This window comes from Lipotes vexillifer, unplaced genomic scaffold (genome assembly GCF_000442215.2).
Source record: "Lipotes vexillifer unplaced genomic scaffold, Lipotes_vexillifer_v1.1 scaffold1117, whole genome shotgun sequence".
Taxonomy (NCBI): Eukaryota; Metazoa; Chordata; class Mammalia; order Artiodactyla; family Lipotidae; genus Lipotes; species Lipotes vexillifer.
The window spans coordinates 597,577-617,257 of NW_006778824.1; the positions used below are offsets into that span (position 1 = coordinate 597,577).

Genomic DNA, 19,681 nt, shown 5'->3' on the forward strand with positions numbered 1-19,681 from the left:
GCCCCCGCCGTCGCCCAGGAGTGCGGTAGGTCGTGGCCCGGGGACCTTCCTTGATCCGAGAGAGAAAGCGTCAGTCTGTCACCTCTGAGTATCACGCTAGCTGTGAGTTTTGCATAACTTTACTGTGTTGAGGAATTTTCCCACCACTCCTAGTTTTCTGAGAGATTTTGTGATGAAACGTTTTTGGATTTTGTCACATGCCTTTTCTCCATCAGTTGAGCTGATCGTGTGGTTTTCTTCTCCGTCCTATTAGGGTGATGGGTTACACTGATCGGCCTCCTTAGGTTGGACCACCCTTGTGTTCCTGGGACAAATCTCCCTTGGTCATGGTGAATAATATTTTTACCGTGTTGTTGGATTTGATCTGCAATTCAGCAACTTACTCTGTTGAGAATTTTTGCATCTATATTCATAAAGGGTATTCATCTATAATTTTCTTTTCTTGTGATGTCTTTATCTGGACCCGCTATCAAAGTAATGCTAGTCTCATGGAATGAGTTAGGAAACGTTCCTTCCTATTCAATTTTTTGAAGAGTTGAGTAGGACAAGTGTTATTCTTTTTTTTAAATGTTTGGTAGAATTCCCCTGGGAAGCCATCTGGTCCAGGAATTTTCTTAACTGGAAGGTTTCCGATTACTGATTCAGTCTTTACTGTTAGAAGTTTGTTGACATTTTTTATTTCTTCCTGAGTCAGCTTAGGCAATTTGAGTGTTTCAAGGGATTTTTCCATTTCTTGTAGGTGATCTAATTTGTTGGAAGACAGTTGCTGATAGGATCCTATTATAGTCCTTTTGATCATTGTGGGGTTGGTAGGAGAGTCCACTTGCATTTCTGATTTTAGTCGTTTGGACTTCTTTCATCTTTTCTTTGCCAGTCTAGCCAAAGGTTTGTCTATTTTGTTGATCTTTGCAAAGAATCGATTTTGGGGTTCATTGATTTTTTTCCTATTTTTTTTCTAGGCTCTAATTCTTAACGTTCCCTTCCTTCTGCTAACCTTGGATTTAGTTTGTTCTTTTTCGGTTTCCTTAAGGTGTAAACTTAGGTTGTTGGTTTGAGATCTTTCTTCCTTTTCAATGTCGGCCTTTGTAGCTATAAACTTCCCTCTGAACCCTGCTTTTGCCATGTCCCATAAGTTTTCCTAATGTGCTTTTGATCCTATTGACTCAAAGCCATACAACTGACTTGTCTGCTTCGTGTCATTATAAGCCATAGGCTGTGTTGCAGGGCTAGTCTGTGCATGTGTGTATGTGTTTTAAGGCAGTAAACCTTGAACTGGAGTGCCTGCTCTTACAGGGGAAATGTGATTCCACTTTTTGTGACTTAGTATTTCAGGAATTTAGCTGCAGTTTCCGTAATTCAATGCTGAACCAAATGAAAAACAAACTGGTGAAAGAAGAAACTGCAACATTCAAACGTCTGTATTGTTGATTTATTTTTGCTTTAGGAAAAAGGGAAGACGTTGCTTCTGCACCAGTGGCCCACAGCCGACTTCCAAAGCGGAGGGACGACGGAAGGGTGTTTCCTCTCAGGTTTGTAGATGCAGGACAGACGGAGCCTCAGACATGAGGCCGGGCAGGGCCTGGTGTTGTTAGATCCCGAGGCTTGTGTAGAACAGATGAAGTCGTGGCAGTGACCACGGGAAATGCCTACTCAGCCCTGAGCTCGGGCAGGCATGGTGAGGGCGAGGGCTCCTCATGAGCAATCAGAGCCCCCCACTGTAAGCATGAGGAAACCCCCTAAGCGTAGGTGGCCCCCCAGTTCAGGGCCACCCTGCGCCCTCCCAGGCAGCCTTGAAATCTAGCCTCTGGGTTTTTCTGGCAGGTAAAGCACACTTTTCCATTTCCATAAAAATGTGGAGATATACTTCTGCGAAAAAAAGTAGTGACCTTAATAAAATAAAACATATTGTATAATTTATTTCTGAAATAAAAAATGATTATCTGCTAAAAAATAATCATCCCTGTTAGCGTAAGGGCCACAGTGTGTACTGCAAAGTGTGGATGTGTGGATTAGAGCCGTGGCCCCTCCATCAGGTGCCTCAGACTCTACGAGAGAGAGAAACCCGATTTAAAATAGTGAACAAAGATGTGACCGTGCGTAATTAAATACTGAATTGAACTCTAGACCCCCGCAGGTAAGATTGTTTGCTGGTGCCGCAGAGGGAGATGCAGACAGCAGCCCAGACCCGCAGGACTGCAAGGCCCAGTGAGGAGCTGGCTGCTTGGGGTCCCGGCACTGCCCGGAGCCCGTGGAGCCCGTGTACACTTTACTCCACATGCTGAAACATACTCAGATAGCTAAATGGGTTAGCAGCTTTAACAATTCAAGCCATAGGAAAAAATGAAAAAGTAGAATTGAGCAAAGCAATGTTTTGAGGAAAGGTTACTGCCTAAAGTTTAGAGTGATCAAAGAGGCACACTTTCAAAATACGTGAAAATTTAAATAATGAGAAATGAGAAAATTAAAAAGTAAACACTGGGAAAGTACTGGCATCAAATTCAGCAGCTAAATGATCCATTTCTATAATGCACGAGCAGTTGCATTAGTCAGGTTACGAGATGCCACACTGCAGTAACAAATGACCCCGACGGCTCAGCAGGTGAACTCGCACGGGCAGTCTCTCCCTGCTCGTCCAAGGCACCGTCTGGAATTTCTGGCAAGCGGGGTTGCCACGTCCAGGGGCATGTGCCCCTGCTGCCAACCAGGGGGGTGCAGAGCCCTGACTGTAAGATCCCTCGCCATCGCGGCGTGTGGTTCCGAGTTGGCCCGGCCGAGATGAGAGGAGGAAAGCACGCTATGGAACCCACGTTCCCAAGTATCAAGACGTTGACCAGTTTATCTGGTCACGTGCCTCAATCCCCCTGCTCCTGGGCACCTGTATTCTGTCCCAGCGCTGGCAGTGGGGGGCCGCGGTGAGCCCTCAGGTCCCGAGTGGTGTGAGTTGGTGCTGTCCTCTTAGCCAGCAGCCGGACAACCTGCCGGCAGGAGCCATGGGCGTGTTCACCCCTTTGCTATAACGATTCAAAAACGGGAAAGAGAGCTACACGGTCAACGAGGTAAAACAGGACAGCCTGAGTGTCTGTCCTGGGCAGGGGCAGGGGCTCTGCTTTGGTGGACGGTGGGGCTGAGGCGGCCCCTCCAGCGGCCTGGGCGAGGGTGGTGGGGAGAGGCTTCTTCTTTCCTGACGCTCCCATTGTTTATTTTTAAAATTACGGAAGAGTAACGGGAGTTTCCAAAAAGGAAAGGGCTTGGAGGACTGCGGGGCCGAGAAAGCCTGGCGGGGTGTGGGTGAGGGGCAGCCGGGGGCACCTGGTGCAGGTGAGGCAGGTGGGGGAGGGAGGACAGCAGCACAGGTGTCGCCCGGGAGGAGCCCCTGAGCCTTCAGTCCCAAAAGGACTGATGTGTTTCCCACGATCAGGGGTCACTCCCGCTGCTCAAGGCCCGGCCCTGGAAGGGCAGCTCTGCGTGTGTCTAAGGGACGCAGATAACGAGGTCTTGTGGCTGGATCTCCATGCGGTCCCACCTGCTGTCCGGCTCTGCGGCATGAGGCCCGGGGTGTCCCAGACAGGCGGCTGTGTCCCGAGTGCTCCCTGGGGGCCTCCCGGTCCTGTGGACCCCCAGCTGCTAGCACCCCCATCCCCAGACCCCCTGACCGGCTCCCCTCCTGAGCCCCATCTCCCACCGCAGGGGCTGAGGATGACCTGACGCTGAGGGCCGCGCTCTACGGCCTGCTGTTCCACAGCCACGCCGACCAGCATGACTGGGAGGGCTGCCTCAAGGTGCTGGATGAGGCCCTGCACGCGCTGCCGCGGATCGCGCACCACCTGTGAGTGCCTGAGGCCCCTCCAGGGCGCCTCCCCTCCCCGCACCACCCCCCCCCGGGGTGCCTTCCCCTGCAGCCCCCCAACAGGGTGGCTCCCTCCCCTGCGCCCCACTCTCCCCTTTCCCCTGGTGACTTTATTTCCCTACCAAGAAGTCAACACACGAACGGAGGGGATTTAAGCCCAACACACACAAATGATAAATGGAAATAACAAAACACAGCACAACACAACACCCCCAAGATACCCAGGCTTCATTTTGTTTTCTCTTTGTAAGTAGGAACACGCCCAAATACTTTAGTTTGTGTGCCTTCTATATATTTACGCTTTTTACCATTCAAGCGTTAATTTCTCTCTTTTACTTTTTTTCAGCTTGATTTTCAAACACATGGTCATGGTGAAGGCTGGACTCGGCCAGAACTTCGCAATGGAAATTCAGAAATTCAAAGACCAGAGTGAGGAGTATCTGGCGCACATGTGGCGGCACCTGGCCCTCAACTCCACGAGTGTCCCCGAGGAGCTGACCTGCTACCTCCACGCCATCCAGGCCCTGCAGGTCTGGCTCTGACTCACCGTGTGTCTGCGGATGAAGCCCCCGGGGGGCGGGAAGGCGGCGGGGGGGGGGGGGGGCGGTGCGGAGCGAAGCCCAGCCCCTCAGGAGGCCCGGAAGGAAGAGGGGGGCAGCGGGACACGAGCCGGGGCGGCAGACGGATCCTGTCCTCCCACGTGAGGGACGCAGTCCTTGTGAGGCCGTGTGGGGAGGGCAGGGGGTGGGCCGCGGGGCTCTGCAGCCTCTGGGGTTTCGGGGTCTTGGGGACGACCCCTGCCCCCGAGAAGCCAAGACACGTGTTCCTCTCGACGCGCTTGGAGATTTGGCGGAGGGCGGGCACCTTGATTTGATGCAGAGCTTGTGGGACTTGCCTCGGGGCACAGAAGGCCCCTTGGTTGTGGGACTGAAGCGGCCCCAAAGATGTGCCCTGCGGCAGGCACCCGACAGACTTTGCTGTTGAGCAGAATGTTTCCCCTTCATGGAGCAGATCCCACCGAGGTTTTCAGAGCGCTCCAGGGTCAGGGTGTCCCCGAGAGGCGGTCCGAACACAGGCTCCATCGATGGCCGTGAGGTCATGACCCAGCGGTCAAGCAGAGGCCTGGGCCCACTACAAATGGCCGTGGGTGCCCCTGCGTCTCGCGCCTGGAGCCCAGGCCAGGGTTCCTGGGGCCAGGCAGCTGTGCCGGGGGAGCAGGCGGTGCCATCGACGGGGCGGCTGCTGGCCCAGCCGAGCTGCCGGAACCCTCTGCACAGACTCCGTGGAAAGGCTCTCTGCCCCTTCCTTCCTTCGCTTCCTTTTTCTTAGGGGTACAAGGTGCTTTATAGTAAATTCACGGGGTTATGCAGCCATCATCACAATCAATTTTAGAACATTTCACCAGCCCCACAAAACCCAGGTCCGTGGGCACTATGTCCCTCCTCCCACCCCCGCCGGCCCCAGTGAGCAAGCGTTACACGGATGGAACCAGACGAGGTGGGTCCTCTGTGTCCGGCTGCCCTCCCTGGACGTCACATCCAAGCTCCATCTGTTGAAGCGCATGTCCGGGCATCACTGCTGGTGGTTGAATGATCCTCCGTCGTGTGGATGGATGTTGCGCCGATGGGCCTCGGTGTTGCTTCCACTTATGAGCTCTCGTGACTGGGCTGCTGTAGACATCCGTGTGCGAGTGTCTGCACGGACACGTTACAGCTATTCTCTTGGGCACATACCTGGGAGTGAACTACCAGGTCATGTGATGTCTGTCTTTAACTATTTGAATCGTGGTTTGACTTGCGTTTCCCTAGTAACTAATGTAGTAACTAGCAGCATGTTTTTCATGTGCTAATTGGCCATTTGTACATCTTCTTTGGAGAAACGTCTATTCAAATCCTTTGCCCTTTTTAAAAAAAAATTTGGTTTATTGCTGAGTTGTAGGAATTCCTTATGTATTTTGGATACAAGTCCCTTATCAGATATATGATTTGTACATATTTTCTCTCATTCTGTGGGTTGTCTTTTCAACTGCTTTCTCGTATTCTTGATAACGTCATTTGTAGCACAAAAGTTTATAATCTTGATGAAGTCCAACTTACCTATTTCTTCTGCTGCTTATGCGTATGGCATCGTAGCTGAGAAACCAACGTGTAATCCAAGGTCACAAAGATTTCTACGTTTTCTTCCAAGGGTTTCATAGTTTCAGCTCTTACATTTAAGTCTTTGATCCGTCTTGAGCTCAGCCTTGTGTCTGGTGCGAGGTAGGGGTCCTGCTCCTGCCAGCGTGTGGCTGCCTGCTTTCCCCAGCACCGTTGTTGAAACGATGACCATTCCCTCTTCCACCGCCCTTGTCCCTGTCGTCTCTCTCGCACAGCTCTTGTCAAAGCCACCCATGACCACATGGTCACAGTCACTCTGAGGCCCCATCTGACCCCTCCTCGGCCCTCGTGGTCATCTGTCACCTGGCTTCCAGGCCCCACCGCTCAGGGCCACTCCTCCTTCCCTTCTGCCCACCTGCTAATGAGGGGGGAGGACCCCACTCCGGGCTGGGATGCCCCCGCTCCCTGGTGACGTCAGGCAGTGTCCTGGGGAGAGTCCACACTGACCTTGCGTGTCCCACCGCCACCTGCCCCTTCCCTCACCGCCGGCTGCGCGTCCTCCTGGCGTGTGAGGCGTGAGGTGTGGGGTGTGGGGCCTGGGGCCCGGCAAGTGGAAGGCAGGCTGGCTCCGCTCTCGGGGGGGCGGGGGGGGCAGCTTCCTCCCTTCGTGCAGTGATGATTGATGAGCGTTACTGGGTCTGACTCGGGCTGCACACTGCACGGTGCAGCATCTTCCCTGCCCTCCGAGCCCTGTGAGCCACAGCACCGTCCATACCTCCAAGTGCCGGGGGAGACCCGGGGCTGGTGGTGGAGCGCCGGCAGAGAGCCCCTCAGGCTGGCGTTGCCCCGGAGGCAGGAGGGGCACGTGGGGCCCGCGAGGGGTCCGGCGGGCAGGCGGCGGGGCGTCCGCAGGGAGCAGAGGCCGGGGACACTCGCCTGGCTCTGGTCTTGCTGCCCGCTGCACGTGGGAGGTCCTGCCGAGCCTGGTGGTTTCGTGACGGTAGAGACGGGTGAGAAGCAGCCCCTCTGTTTCTAGGAGGTGGGGGAACACAACACCTGCAGTGTGGTCCTCGGGCTGCTGAGTGGCAGGTGTGTGTCTTTACCATCCTTTTCTGTTTAATCCCAAAGAAGCCAGAGAGTGAGTGGCAGAAGGTTGACCACATCATGGAATTCAGCGAATGGCTGTACCACAAACAGTTTCCTCTTGAAGACGTCATCTTCCACCTGGAGTGGGCGATCGACATCCTGCTGAGGATGCAGCCCGACAGGGGCTCCCCGGAGCCGGCAGGTGCAGGGGCCGCAGGCGCGGGGGCCACAGGTGAGCCGTGTGGTGGCGGCGGCGGGGGGCGGGGGGGCGCCCGCCGCGAGGGGCTCCTGGGCTCCGCCGTCCCTGCAATGCCCCTGCAGGCCAGCGCCCTGTGGACTTGGCGAGGTAAGGGCCCCGCCTCCCCAGCTGCTGGTCCCTCCCGCTCCAGCAGAGCTCATCCACCAGGAAGGCCCAGCCCAGGCGTGATAGGGAGGTGGTGGGATCCCAGCCAGATGGATGGAGGGAGGGGCGGCAGCCCCTCTGGTCCCCACTCTGGGTCCGGCATGAGAGCTGTTCCCGAAAGGCGGGACAAAGCTCCAGTAGGATGGGTGCCCCGGGCAGCAGAGGAGCCTCGGAACAGCGGGCCGACTTGCCCGGCACCGAGGCAGCCTCCTCCTGGGCCTGCAGAATTCAGGGGCCCTGGACAGGGTCCGCCTCCTGTCTGCACGTGCTGGAGGCTCAAGGACACGTCCACTCGAGGTCCAGCCCTATCTGGGTGCCGCCAGACGCCCAGCTCAGAGCAGCTGGGGTGGACCACGGTGGGCAGGAGGCTCCAAGTAGATCACGGAGCCCAGGCCCCCAGCCTGGCCTGGGGCGGCGTCCCCTCACTGCCCCGACGGTGGCCGCAGCGTCCCTGCAGTTGGGCCTGTTGTCTCCGCTGGGGGAGCCCTGGGAGGCCTGTCCCTGAGGGTGGCCTTGGCCCCTGTGAGGGCGGTGCCTCCCTCTGGAAGAGTCTGAACCCCAGGCCAGGTGGCAGGGGCCCCTGGGGACCAGGCGGGCACAGGGGGCGGGCAGGGAGGACACCCAGCGGCCCCTGTCTTCCAGAAGAGCATGTGTCCACTCCGGCGGCCCCGGAGGGCCCGGGGGCTGAGGGCTCGGGGCCCCCCTCCCTGGCGAAGCTTCGGAATGTACGGCAGCTTGAGACGCTGGCCCGCGCCTACACGCTGCTGGCCCTGGTGGTGACCCCGAGCGCCGCCAGCCACCAGGACTACTGCCTCATGGCCTACACCTTTCTCTGCCGCATCTGGCAGGTGAGGCCCCGGGAACCTGCACTTACACAGGTCCTGTGTCTCTCCCGGGACAGCGTCCCCCTCCCCTCCTTCCCAGCAGCACCCTCCCTGCTTTGGGGACTCAGGGGAGGAGGGAGGGCCTCGCTGCTCCCTACAAAGTGGCCCCTCCTCTCCAAGGCTCACCCCAGCGCCTTTGCCCAGCCACCCACAGAACCCTGTCTTTCCACCGTGCTGCCACTGGGCTTCCAGAACCTTCTCTATGCCCCCTCCGCACGGCCTCTGAGCTGCCCTCCTTCCCACCATCTCTTTACGGGGCCCCCGGGGCAGCTCCTGGTCGACTCTTGCTCTCAAGGACCTCCCACCGTCGGTGCCCGCCCAGTGGGACAGTGTCAGCAGGACAGGCCTTTCTTCTGGGGGCAGGTTTGCACCCTGCCCCCGGCCATGTGCTGGGGACAACAGGGCCATCACCCTTTGGCAGCAAGAAGGACTAGGAAGGCCGTCCTGGGTCTTAAAAGTGCCCCAGGCCACTACCACCCACCACCCACCACGCAGCGACTCTGCGATTCTTTGAGAACCGCTAAAAGTCACTTGAGTGTGTTCTTCATTAGAGACGTTAATTCATTTTATGGGGCTGACAAGCTCTTCTTAAGGGTCAGCTCTGCGTCCCCACAGGCTCAGAGTCCTGGAGGAAGCCCCCCGAGGGCAGAGGAGGGCGGCCGCGTGTCCACCCACCAAGGGGCACTGCCGCCACCTCTGCGCCGGAAGGCTCATGGCCTGGCCACTCCCTCCCAACCTGCCCTCATACCTGAGTGCGTGGGAGGAGGGGGACCCGCTTCTGTTATCAGTGTTGCAAATTCGGATTTTCTTTTCCCAGGTTTCTTTATTAACAGCAGCAAAATCAATTTCAGAAAGTGGAATTCCAGCAGCAGCGAGTCCACGTGCGTTGTTGCTTCAGAAGGAGAAAAGCAAAGACAGAGAAAAAGACAAGGACGAGGGCGGGGACTCGAAGCAGGTGGCCGTGCCCTCCCGGTGGCCAGGCTCTGCCCCAGCCGCCCTTGAGGCTCCTCGTCCCAGAGGCTGGGCCGCAGGGGGCGGGGCCATCCCGGCTGCTCTGTCCGGTCTCCCCCGCTGGGAAGTGGAGCCAGTGGTTCTGGTCCCCCTGCCCCAGGTGTTAGGAGGTGACACAGGGAGGGTCTGGCTTCTCCCTCGTGGTCTGTCGTCTGCGTTCCCAGAACGGGTCCCTCCCTCTGCCCAGGTGCATCTGGGCCCTGGCCATGCGGGGCGGGACAGCACCTTGTCTCCATCCACTGGGGGCCCGTGCTGCACGTCACCTTGTCACCGGAAGAATTGCCCGTTTCTGGGGCTGCACTCGCGGCAGCACCCCTCTGGGCTGTCCCGCATCACTGTCCCCACTGGGGACGCCCCCGCCTCCCTCCCCCATCACTGCTCTCCAGGAAGTGGAGACACGTGTGGGTCCGGCGTGGCTTGCCGTCAGGCTGGCAGCCCAGGGAGGGCGCCACGCACGTCTCCAGAGGCACTGCCGACCCGTCCTTTCCCGCGGGGCCACCTGGGTGTCTGCTTCGAGCTCCACCTCCTGAAGCAGAGCCTGGCTTCCTGCTTTGCAGTTTCAAAGCCCCCCTCCTGGCAAACGCCTTGAAGACGTACCAGCAAGCATAGAAGAGTGGGCTTCCTACGCTTGCCCCGAAGAAGCCATATCAGTATTTAAACAGGATCAGAGCAACTTTGCCGTCAACCGGTCAACTCTCCAGAAGCCGGTGAGTGGACTTGAAGATGCCGCCCCAGGCCTGTGTCCGTGTCCTGCCTCCTGGCTCGCTGTCACAGCTGACGCTTCCTGGTGTGAAGTGGGACCAGAGAGGGATGCACAGAAACAGGGCTCTGCTCAGGGAATTGTGAAGAAAGGCCTCCTGGGCATAAAAGCCCCTATAGACCCTCCCACAGGCCCGTCCCCAGCCCCCTCCCCCTCCCCGAGCACCCGGGGCACTTTTCCTCACGCATTCCCCGCACAGGTCACACTCCTGAACGTGAAATTCAGCCGTGCCTGGGAGTGCCCCACGGCTGCTGTGACAGGCCACCGCAAACCGGGTGCTTAAAGCAGCAGAAAGGTTTTTCCTCACAGTTCTGGAGGCCACAGGTTCAAAGTCAGTATCACTGGGCCAAAGTCAAGATGTCGGCAGGTCCACATGCCCTCTGGAGGCCCCAGGGGAGGGTCCTTCCTGCCTCTTCCAGCTCCTGGGGGCTCCTGGGCTTGTGGCCGCGTCACTTCCCCCCACCCCCCGCCTCCGTCGTCACGTGGCTTCTCCGCTGTGTCTGTGTCTCATCTCCCGTGTACGGGGGCCCATACGATGACACGTGGGGCCCGCCTGTATCATCCAGGGCAACCTCCCCAGCTTGGCATCCTTACCTTGATCACACCTGCACGCAGGTTCCAGGGGTAGCGCCAGGCAACTTCGGGGGCTGTTTTTCAGCCCCGCACCTGCCTGGTTTCTGTGCTTGTGGAAATAGAGACTCTCGGCCTCTAGCCGCCCATGGCTGGCTTCCCTCTGGAGCGCGGCATCTGCGGGAATCCTCCGCACTGCTTTGTATGTCTGGTTGTGTTCACATCGTCGGTGTCGAGTATTCCGTCTGGTGACTCGACCACGGCCTGTCTGTCCTTCAGCCACGGAAGGCACGGGGCTGTTTCCAGCATGCCTGTTACAGATGTCTCAGGGCCCACGTGCCCACGTGTCTGGAGGGCACACCCAGCAGCGGGGTTTCTGGGTCACGGAGCACGTGTATCTCCAACTACAGCATGTTGACAAACTGCCTTCGGCAGTGGTCGTGCCGTGAGGCCCGCCGTCTCACCTGGCCGTCTGGGGGGCATGGGCCTCTCACTGGGCTCAGCCGGACACTCCCTGACTACGGTGAGGCCGGACGCCTCTCAGCACCTTTTGGCCGCTTGAATGTCCTCTTTCGTGGCCTGTGTGTGCAGTCGGTCGCCCACATTTTATTAAGCCTCTGTCTTTACCTTGTTGAATTGAAGGAGTTCCTTATCTGTCTTGGAGAAAACACTTTGACAGTTTAGGACAGCAGCTCACCCTCCACTCTGGGCCTTGACTGTCTTGAGGTCTTCTCGTGAATACAGATTCCAAGTTTCAGTGTACGAAAAAGTATTGACTTTCCCTTTATGACTAGTGCCTTGTTGTGTCCTGTTTAAAAAAATGTTTCCCTTCGCAAAGGTCATGAAAATGTCCTCTTCGCAAAGGTCATGAAAATGTCCTCTTATGACATTTTATCCCCAAAGCTTTCTACGTCTACACGTCAGACTTAGGTCCACTTGAAGTCGGTTCACGTGTGTGCCGTGAGGTGAAGGATCCGGTTCTGAGCTCTCCGGCCTGGGGATCTGGATGTCTTAACACCACTGACTGAAAAATCGCTCGCCTGGCTTCTTTGCCACGTTTGTCCTGAATCAGGCGTCCACACCTGCACCAACACCTCACTGTCTGAGCTACTGAGGTTCGTCACCTTGACTGCTTGGGAGAGAGCATTTCCTGACCTTGTTATTCAGGAAGGTCTTGGATGCCCCTTCCATTGTCCATGTGTTTCCATGTGTCTTTTAGAGTCAGCTTGTTGGCTTCCATTGGAAACCAAACCAAACTGGGTGGAGTTCTGGCTGTGATTGCATTGAGTCTCGAGATCGGTTTTTGGTTTGGGGGAGAACTGACGTCTTTGCCACGTTAAATATTCCGATCGATGAGCATCTTCTAGTTCTCTATTGACGTAGGTCTTCTGTAACTTCTCTTGATAATGGATTTGAGTTTTGTGCGTGGAGGTGACACACATTAGATTTATCTCTATGTATTTGATGTTTGTGCTGCTGTTATAAATATACCTCTTCTGTTTCATTTTTTTAAACTCCAGACGAAATCTGGAAAATAATTGTTTTCATCTTGGCCTTGGCAGCCATCAGTTTAGTTAACTTCTAGATAAGTTTGGTAATCGATCTGCAGATTCTTTTGATCTTATGTGTATACACAGTCTGCATTTCGTCCGCAAACGTTTTTCCTCATTTCCGATCATTACGCTTTTTATCTCCTTATTCCACTGGCTGCCACCAGCACGGTGCTGAACAGAGATGGTGACACCTCCTTATCCTGCTCCCTGGCTTAGCAAGGGGGCTTCAGCATTTCACTCAGTGTCATCGATGTTTGCTGTAGGTGCTTATAGGTATTCTTTATTGATTAAGGAAGTTCCTTTGTTTCTATTTGCTAAGAGTTTTAATCACAAGTGGCTACAGATGTTTATCAAGTATTTTTCTCCATCTATCACATAATGGCTTTTTTCTCTTTCCGTATTTTAATTACATTGATTTTTTTCCATAATGCTTATCAGAATAATGTCAACTTGGTTGAGACATATTATTCGTTTCATTTATCATCAGATTCAACTGGCTAGTATTTTGTTCGGGGTGTTTGCCTCTATGTTTATGAGGAAATTGGTGTTTAATTTTCCTTTCATACTACACGCTTGTCAGGAAGTGGTAAGAAGCTGCACTGACTCTGAACTGTTTTCTGCTCCCAGCGCTTCTGACCACAGGTGTGCGGGTTTCCGCACAATAGCCAGTTCTCCGCTCCCCGTGGACACCAGCTGGGTGACACCCCCCCCCCCCATTTAACTCAGTTCTGGCACTACGTGCCAGGGTCAGTGCAGGCCGCACAGGGTCAGGGCTCCGTCCCTCGAGGCCTCCCGCACCAGGCGCCGGTCACAAGTGTCGGGTCCCCAGGCCACTGCACTCCATGCAGTGTGGCCATGAATCGGGTTCCCACGACCCCCTCCTCAGGTTCGATGTTTGCCATGACAGCTCCCAGGCTCAGGAAAACGCTTGACTTAAGTAGATCGCTGGTCTGTTACAGAGGATGTTGTAAAGGATGCAGATGAGCAGCCCGATGAGGGGGTCCATGGGGCAGGTGTGGAAGGGTCCCGAGCACAGGAGAGTCTGTCCCCGTGGAGCTGGGGGGTGCCAGGCACCACCCTCCTGGCAGGTGGACACGTTCACCAGCCCAGAAGCTCTCCAAACCCCTTCCCGCAGGGTTTTCCTGCAGGTTCCGGGACAGGGCACGGCTGATCGGCTCACGGGCTGTTGGGAATTAACTCAGCCTCCAGCCCCTCCCCGCCCCAGATGTGGGGACGGGGCTGAGGGTTTCACTCTCCCGTCACGTGGTTGGCTCCTCCGGCCGCCAGCCCCCATCCTGAAGGTCTGTAGGGATGGCCAGGAGTCACCTTGCGAGTGTAAACTCAGGTGTGGGTGAAAGGGGCTTGTGAACCACAAAATCCCAAGGGTTGTGGGAGCTCAGTGCCAGAAACCAAGAACAAAGACCAGAGGTATGTGTCTTATTATATCACAATATCACACTGACCTTTTAGTCAATTAGAGAGTGTTCCCTTTTTTAACTCTTCTTGGGAAGAATTTGTATAAGATTAGCTGTTATTTCTTCCTTAAATGTTTGGAAGAATTCCCTGGTGAAGACTTCTGGGCCTAGATCTATTTGAGAAGATTTTAAAATATGGATCCAGTTTACTTAATAGTTACAGAACGCTTCAGATTTTATATTTTTTTTGTAATGTCGGTGGGTTGTGTTTTTCTAGGATGTTTCCAGTTAATATAAAATTTTTAATTTATTGGCATAATGTGGTTCTTACTATCCTTTTTTTTTTTTTTTTTTTTTTTTGCGCTACGCGGGCCTCTCACTCCTGTGGCCTTTCCCGCCGCAGAGCACAGGCTCCAGACGCGCAGGCTCAGCGGCCACGGCTCACGGGCCCAGCCGCTCCGCGGCATGTGGGATCCTCCCGGACCGGGGCACGAACCCGTGTCCCCTGCATTGGCAGACGGTCTCTCAACCACTGCGCCACCAGGGAAGCCCCTTAATATCCTATTATTATCTTTTAGTGTCTGTAGAATCTATAAGTATTTCTGTGTCTCCCCCCGCTCTTTCTTGAGCGGCCTCGCCAGGAACGATCAGTTAAAAACACACGCTTTCCAGGCCACGCAGATCCCAGTGGGCTGGGATGTAGCCCCTGACAGGGCTGTTTTACTTCCTTGCCCTTGAGCCCCAGGTGCGGGCTCTGGGGACCCAGTCGGGGCCTTAGCCTTCAGTGGGCCCTCAACTCCACCTGCAAAGGAAAAGTCACAGGTGCTCTTCAGGCTCTCAGCTGCCTCTTCTGTCAGCAGACATCCCAGGACACGTGTCTCCCAATGTGCCGGGTTCGCATCTCTCAATTCACATCTTCGTCCATGTCTCGGCCCAGTCATGTTTGCCTGCATTGTTCACTCTTCCGTGCTTTTAAGCAGATTTTTAAAATAGCTCATCCAACTTCTCTGCTTTTCTACTGAAGAATATCAAACCTCGTGTGACATTATAAGAGGTATTAGTCCATCTCTGTCTATATTAAACCTGAAAGCAGTTGTATGTGTACATAAAGAAATGAAACAAAGGCATTAATTTGAACGAAAGCGATGGATTTTTCTTGTGAGCATCTTTATACTTGGGTGCTGAAGATTCCAGGAAATTGCACACAACAAGCTGAAAGCCATTAACTGAAGGACAGGAGGCAGAGAGCACATCACTCCTTCCCTCAACAGACACTAGTTCAGCACCCCTGTGCGCGTGGCACGGTGTGGACAGAGTTTCTGGAGGGAAGACCCTGTGAGCTGGGGGCCCACCCTTCCCCCGTCTTTGACCTTACATGTTTGCTGTGTATTGATGTAGACGTACAGTTTATACTATCTGGACCACTTGGTCGAGGCCCTGCAGAAAGTGTTCCTTCATGAGCTCACCATCCCGGTCCTGCAGTTGGAGGTACTCATTGCAGCCTCCGTGGTCGACAGCAAGAGCCTCAAGGACCTCTACCACCTCCGGTTGGTACCGCCTGCTTTATTTTGGGGGGAGCTGGGAGACATTTAAGTGGCTAAAGTGAATATTTCCCAAAGCAATATAAAACCAAATAAGATTTTAAAATATTAATTCTGTAGTTGACGATTTATATAAGTAATAAAGTCCCTAAGATTTGTAAAGCCAAATAAATCAGAATACTTAAACATAAAAATAGTATTTTTAGTTTTAAAATTTCTGCCTGGTTCTTAAGAGAATATGATTATTCCAAGGAAATACACACTGAAGTGGGATAAGCAGGAAAAGGAGCCTTGTGCCTTCAACTCACTCTCAGATAGTTCAGGAAAACATTTTATATATATAAATTTTATATAAAATTTATGTGTAAATAAGTTTTAATTATTTCCTGAACTATATATGAAAATTTATATGTAGTTCAGGAAATATTTTTATATATACAATTTTTATAAAGTTTTATATAACATTTTAATAGATTTTTACATATATAAAATTGAGAGAGAGAACCTGGGTGGTGAAGGATGTAGTAATTCTTTGTAGTGTTTGTGTAACTTATCTGGAAACTTGAAATCATTTCACAATACAACTGTTTTACACAAGAATCAAAGCAGAGCTTGTTTGCTTAAAGTTGTAACGGGTCAGAGCCCCACCCACCGCACCTTGTCTTGACCTCGAAAGATGACCCTGAGACTATAAATGTGTATGGAGTAAAATTCGTGAATGAGTGTAGAAATGTGCTCTACCTGAAATTTGATGGAGCCATCTGCTATTTTTCCCTAGTAATCCGGCTTAGCTTTACAAATTATAGAAAATAGCCTCAGATTATCCATTCCTTTTCCCGTTCACCAACTTGTATCAAGTTGGCTGAGCCCAGGGCAGCCCGACTCAGGGCTGACGCCCCTCTCGCCCCCCCAGACTTGCCCTAGTTTGTTCTGATTTGAAGTTGAGGGAAGCAGCCACTTTCCACGAGGAGGTGGTCGGGCACGCCTACATCTGCGCCGTGGAGCAGGTGAGGTAAGTCAGCCGAGCCGCGGAGCTCCGCCTGCTGCCGCGCCGCTCAGGCACCGGCCCTGCTCTCGGCCGCGTCTCCTCGTGGCCTGCCACCACGGCTGGGCAGCAGGGGCAGTTCGTTCCTCACTTGCCCTCCCGTGTGTGGGCGTCTCCCGGGCTGGGGCTGCGTGGCGGAGGGACACACAGCACCGGGCGTGTGCAGGGCCAGCGGGGGCAGGACGGGTGAGCGAGGCGGCGTCCTGAGGGCACACGGGGGAGGAGCGTCCCACGAGAAGCAGGAGCTGGGCAGGGGCCCCTGTGGGCTGCCTTTCCAGATGGCGTGGAGTTCTGGCCCAGACGTAAGTTTGAGATGCGTGTTAAACATCCAGGTCGGGATGTCAGACGAGTAGCTGGATGCAGGAGCCTGGAGTCTGGAAGAGAGAATGGGCAAGGAGTGGAAATTTGGGAGGCATATATGCTGCTAAACCATGGCAATTAAAAAAAAATCTTTGTAAACACTTGAGTGGATAGCGGCTTCTTGTAGCTATTTTCATTTGTATTCTTTGATGACTACTGAAATTGAACATGTTCAGGTGTCTCTGGCCGTTGTATTTCCTCTTTGGCATAATGCCTGTTCTACTTATATTAGCTGCAGAAAAGAAATTGCCTTGAAAAAGGAGAAAAATAAGGAACCTCTATTAGAAGAAAGTCTGCCAACACTAAGCGAGCCCCCCACTCCAGCCCAGCAAGCAGAGATGAAGCCCCTCGTAGCAAAGGATAAGGTAGCCTCTCTCTGCAGAAGCACCTTGGTTCCTAGCCCAGCGGGGGCAGTGACAGGCCCCGCTCCAGCCAGTAAGCTCGGACTTGTCTTAACTGCCTGCTGCCTCCAAATCCTGGTGCCGGGTTTCCTGGGAAATCCAGGGACTGATGGGATGTGTCCCCTCCCTGCGGGCCCTGGAAGTCCCCAGGGAAGTTGGGACTGCAGGGCCTGAGCTGCAGTTCAGAGAGGCCGGGCTGGGAGTAGCAGGTGCCCCCCCGGGAGAGCTACCGCACCAACCAGAAGGGGGAAAGGGTGAGGCCCTCGCAGCCAGAGCGGCCAGGAGGTCTGAGCGCCCACCGGCCTGCCCCCGACCCCATCCGGTGGTGGGCTCGCCTCGTATGGGCTTGCCCGTAAAGGAAATGACCATCCCCACCACCATGCTCCGAGGTCATGAGCACTTGTTACCATGGGAGTGCCACACCTGGGACTCCCTTCGTGGTGGGGGATGGCCGGGACCCGGAGTGCGCAGAGCCCTCCTGCAGGATAGGACAGGCGAGCCACCTGCACCCGGGACTGCTTGGTGGGCCTGGTGGGTGAGGAGAGACAGACTTCCCAGGGGACAGCCCGGCCATGGGCACTGGAGTGGGGGCTGGGCTTGGCGGGTGCGGGGCCGGTGGGGAACCTCGCTCGACAGCACGGGCCCTGCACCCACGCAGCACCCGCGGGCCTGCATGTCTTACAGACTTTGAAGATAAACGAAGAGACCGGCAGGGGCCTGGATGGAACGTCCTTCCCACAGTTGTGGACCCTCAAGGCTGAAGTCCTGCTGGAGATGGACCTGTACCAGCCTGCGCGGCTGCTCCTGTCAGAGGCGTACCTGGCCTTCCAGGTGAGGCCACACCTGCCCGGCCCACTGCACCTGTGGGGCCCCTTCCCCCGAGAAGCAGCCCGCCAACTCCGTGCCCCCGCTGAGACACTTCTCTCTGGGAGGCAGGGACCTGTCTGTGCTGAAGCCTGTTCTAGAGCACCCGTCCAACTCCCATGTGCAGATCCAGCTCTACCGGAGGTCTGTCCTTCACGTCCTTTGTCTGTCTGCTCCTCTGGTTTCTCGAGCTCCTTCATCAGAGTGTGTTAGAGCCTCTTTCTCCTCCTGGGCTGGGGGGCCCCTTCTGCTTCTGAGCCGGCCTCTCAATGTGCGTGTGGACGGGCGCCCCTGGCGAGGCCGAGGGCTTCGGTTTTGTTCTAAGAGGCAGATAGATGGGGCCCCAGGGTCCCGACCCGCTTGGTTGTTTTGTTGCCGCTCCTCGGTGTGGGCCCTGCAGGTGTCTGTGGCACCTCCGGGGTCTCACTGGAAGCCTGGGGTTCACCCGGCCCCCTCAGAAAGGCTTGACTCCAGCTGGATGCTCAGATCTCAGCTCAGCCCCTTAGGCCCCTGCTACTGTCTGCTGGGTTACTTGAGCCTGCTCTGCCCCTGAGCACAGGTCTTTGGACCCTCCCCCCAGCCCCGGCCCCTCCAGTGCCAACTTCTGGAAGCCCCAGGCTCCTGCCTCCTCCCCCAGCTCAGCTGTGGCTTTCTTCCTGGGCTCTGTCCCCCACGAGGACGGACGGCCTCGGGAAAAACCCAGGACAGAGCGGAGCCACCCGTGTGTGCGTCCCTCCCTACCCACAGGTGGCAGCTCAGCTGCAGCGTCAGCGGCTCCCAGGGCCTCAGACGGGTGCTTCTGTCTCCGGGCGGGCTCAGAATTGTTCCCTGGGAGGGTGAGGCAAAGCTACAGAACCAGACAGGCTGGCACTTTCTTTGTAGAACTCCAGAGACAGAAGCCTCCCTAATAAAGGTATAAAAACTTCACAGCCTTGGGAGATTCAGCTCTCTGTCTTAGGCAGGGGGACAGGTGTGTGCAGACCAGACTCAAGAGGGAGCGTGGCCTGGGAAGGGACCGAGAAGGCCGTGCGGCAGCTGAAGGGAAGCGGCCAGGGTGGGCCCTGGGGGGATGCAGAGGAGCACAGGCACGGAGGGGCTCCCAGGGGCCAGGAATGGGGACCAGAGGGTGGACAGGTGGCTGAAGGAGGTGGGGGGCTGTGAGCCGACACCCACATGCCACAGGCGCCGCAGTCCCGTCTCCTGGCCTGTGGCTGTGCATCCGTGACCCTCCCTGTCAGCCTCCCCCAGACCCACGAAAGAGTCATCCACACGCTGCCCTCATCTCCACCTGGCCGCCACCCAACCCTCCTGCTGTCAGGAGCGGGCTTTCCAGGGCTGTCAGTGCTTTCCAGAGTCAGGGGAATAGGTTTTAACACATACACAGGCATCAAGCCCAGCCCCTGCGCCCTCACACTGCAGGCATGTCGCCAGACAAGAGCTCAGACAGTGTGTGCAGAGGCCTGGTGCCACGGCTGCCGTCTCTCAGTCTCTGTCTCTCTCTGTCTCAGTTTCTCTGTCTCTCTGCCTATCTCTTCGTCTCTGTCTGTCTCGCGCTCACTCTCCCCCCCCACTCCCCGTCCTGTCTCAACACGCACCTCTTTTTTAGGAGCTCGACGATCCTTGTGCAGAATCGAAATGCCTGCACCTGTTGGCACGGTTGGCAAACAAAGAAAAGAAATACGGGCAAGCTAGGAAGATGGCTGAGAGGGCCCAGCGCCTGGGGGGCAGCGAGCAGCTCTGGTACGACTCCACCCTGACCCTGGCGGACGCGATCCTGTCCACCGAGAACGAGAGGAGAGAGGCAGTGGTGAGGGGCCGGCCACGCGCCCGCCCGGCGGTGCGGCC

At 55.5% G+C, this 19,681-nt stretch overlaps 1 protein-coding gene across 1 annotated transcript in view; it reads left to right on the forward strand.

Annotated features, from left to right (window-relative positions):
• The window catches only part of CFAP46 (cilia and flagella associated protein 46), a 94,217-nt gene that overhangs the window by 42,987 nt on the left and 31,549 nt on the right, over nt 1-19,681 (forward strand). Inside the window, exons 25-36 of the mRNA XM_007452012.1 lie at nt 1,445-1,529; nt 3,688-3,826; nt 4,194-4,377; nt 7,072-7,375; nt 8,075-8,280; nt 9,134-9,271; nt 9,885-10,034; nt 15,024-15,172; nt 16,080-16,178; nt 16,804-16,936; nt 17,657-17,803; nt 19,443-19,643. Of these exons, the coding sequence (XP_007452074.1) occupies nt 1,445-1,529; nt 3,688-3,826; nt 4,194-4,377; nt 7,072-7,375; nt 8,075-8,280; nt 9,134-9,271; nt 9,885-10,034; nt 15,024-15,172; nt 16,080-16,178; nt 16,804-16,936; nt 17,657-17,803; nt 19,443-19,643 (1,935 nt within the window). The remainder of the gene's footprint in view (nt 1-1,444; nt 1,530-3,687; nt 3,827-4,193; nt 4,378-7,071; nt 7,376-8,074; nt 8,281-9,133; nt 9,272-9,884; nt 10,035-15,023; nt 15,173-16,079; nt 16,179-16,803; nt 16,937-17,656; nt 17,804-19,442; nt 19,644-19,681) is intronic.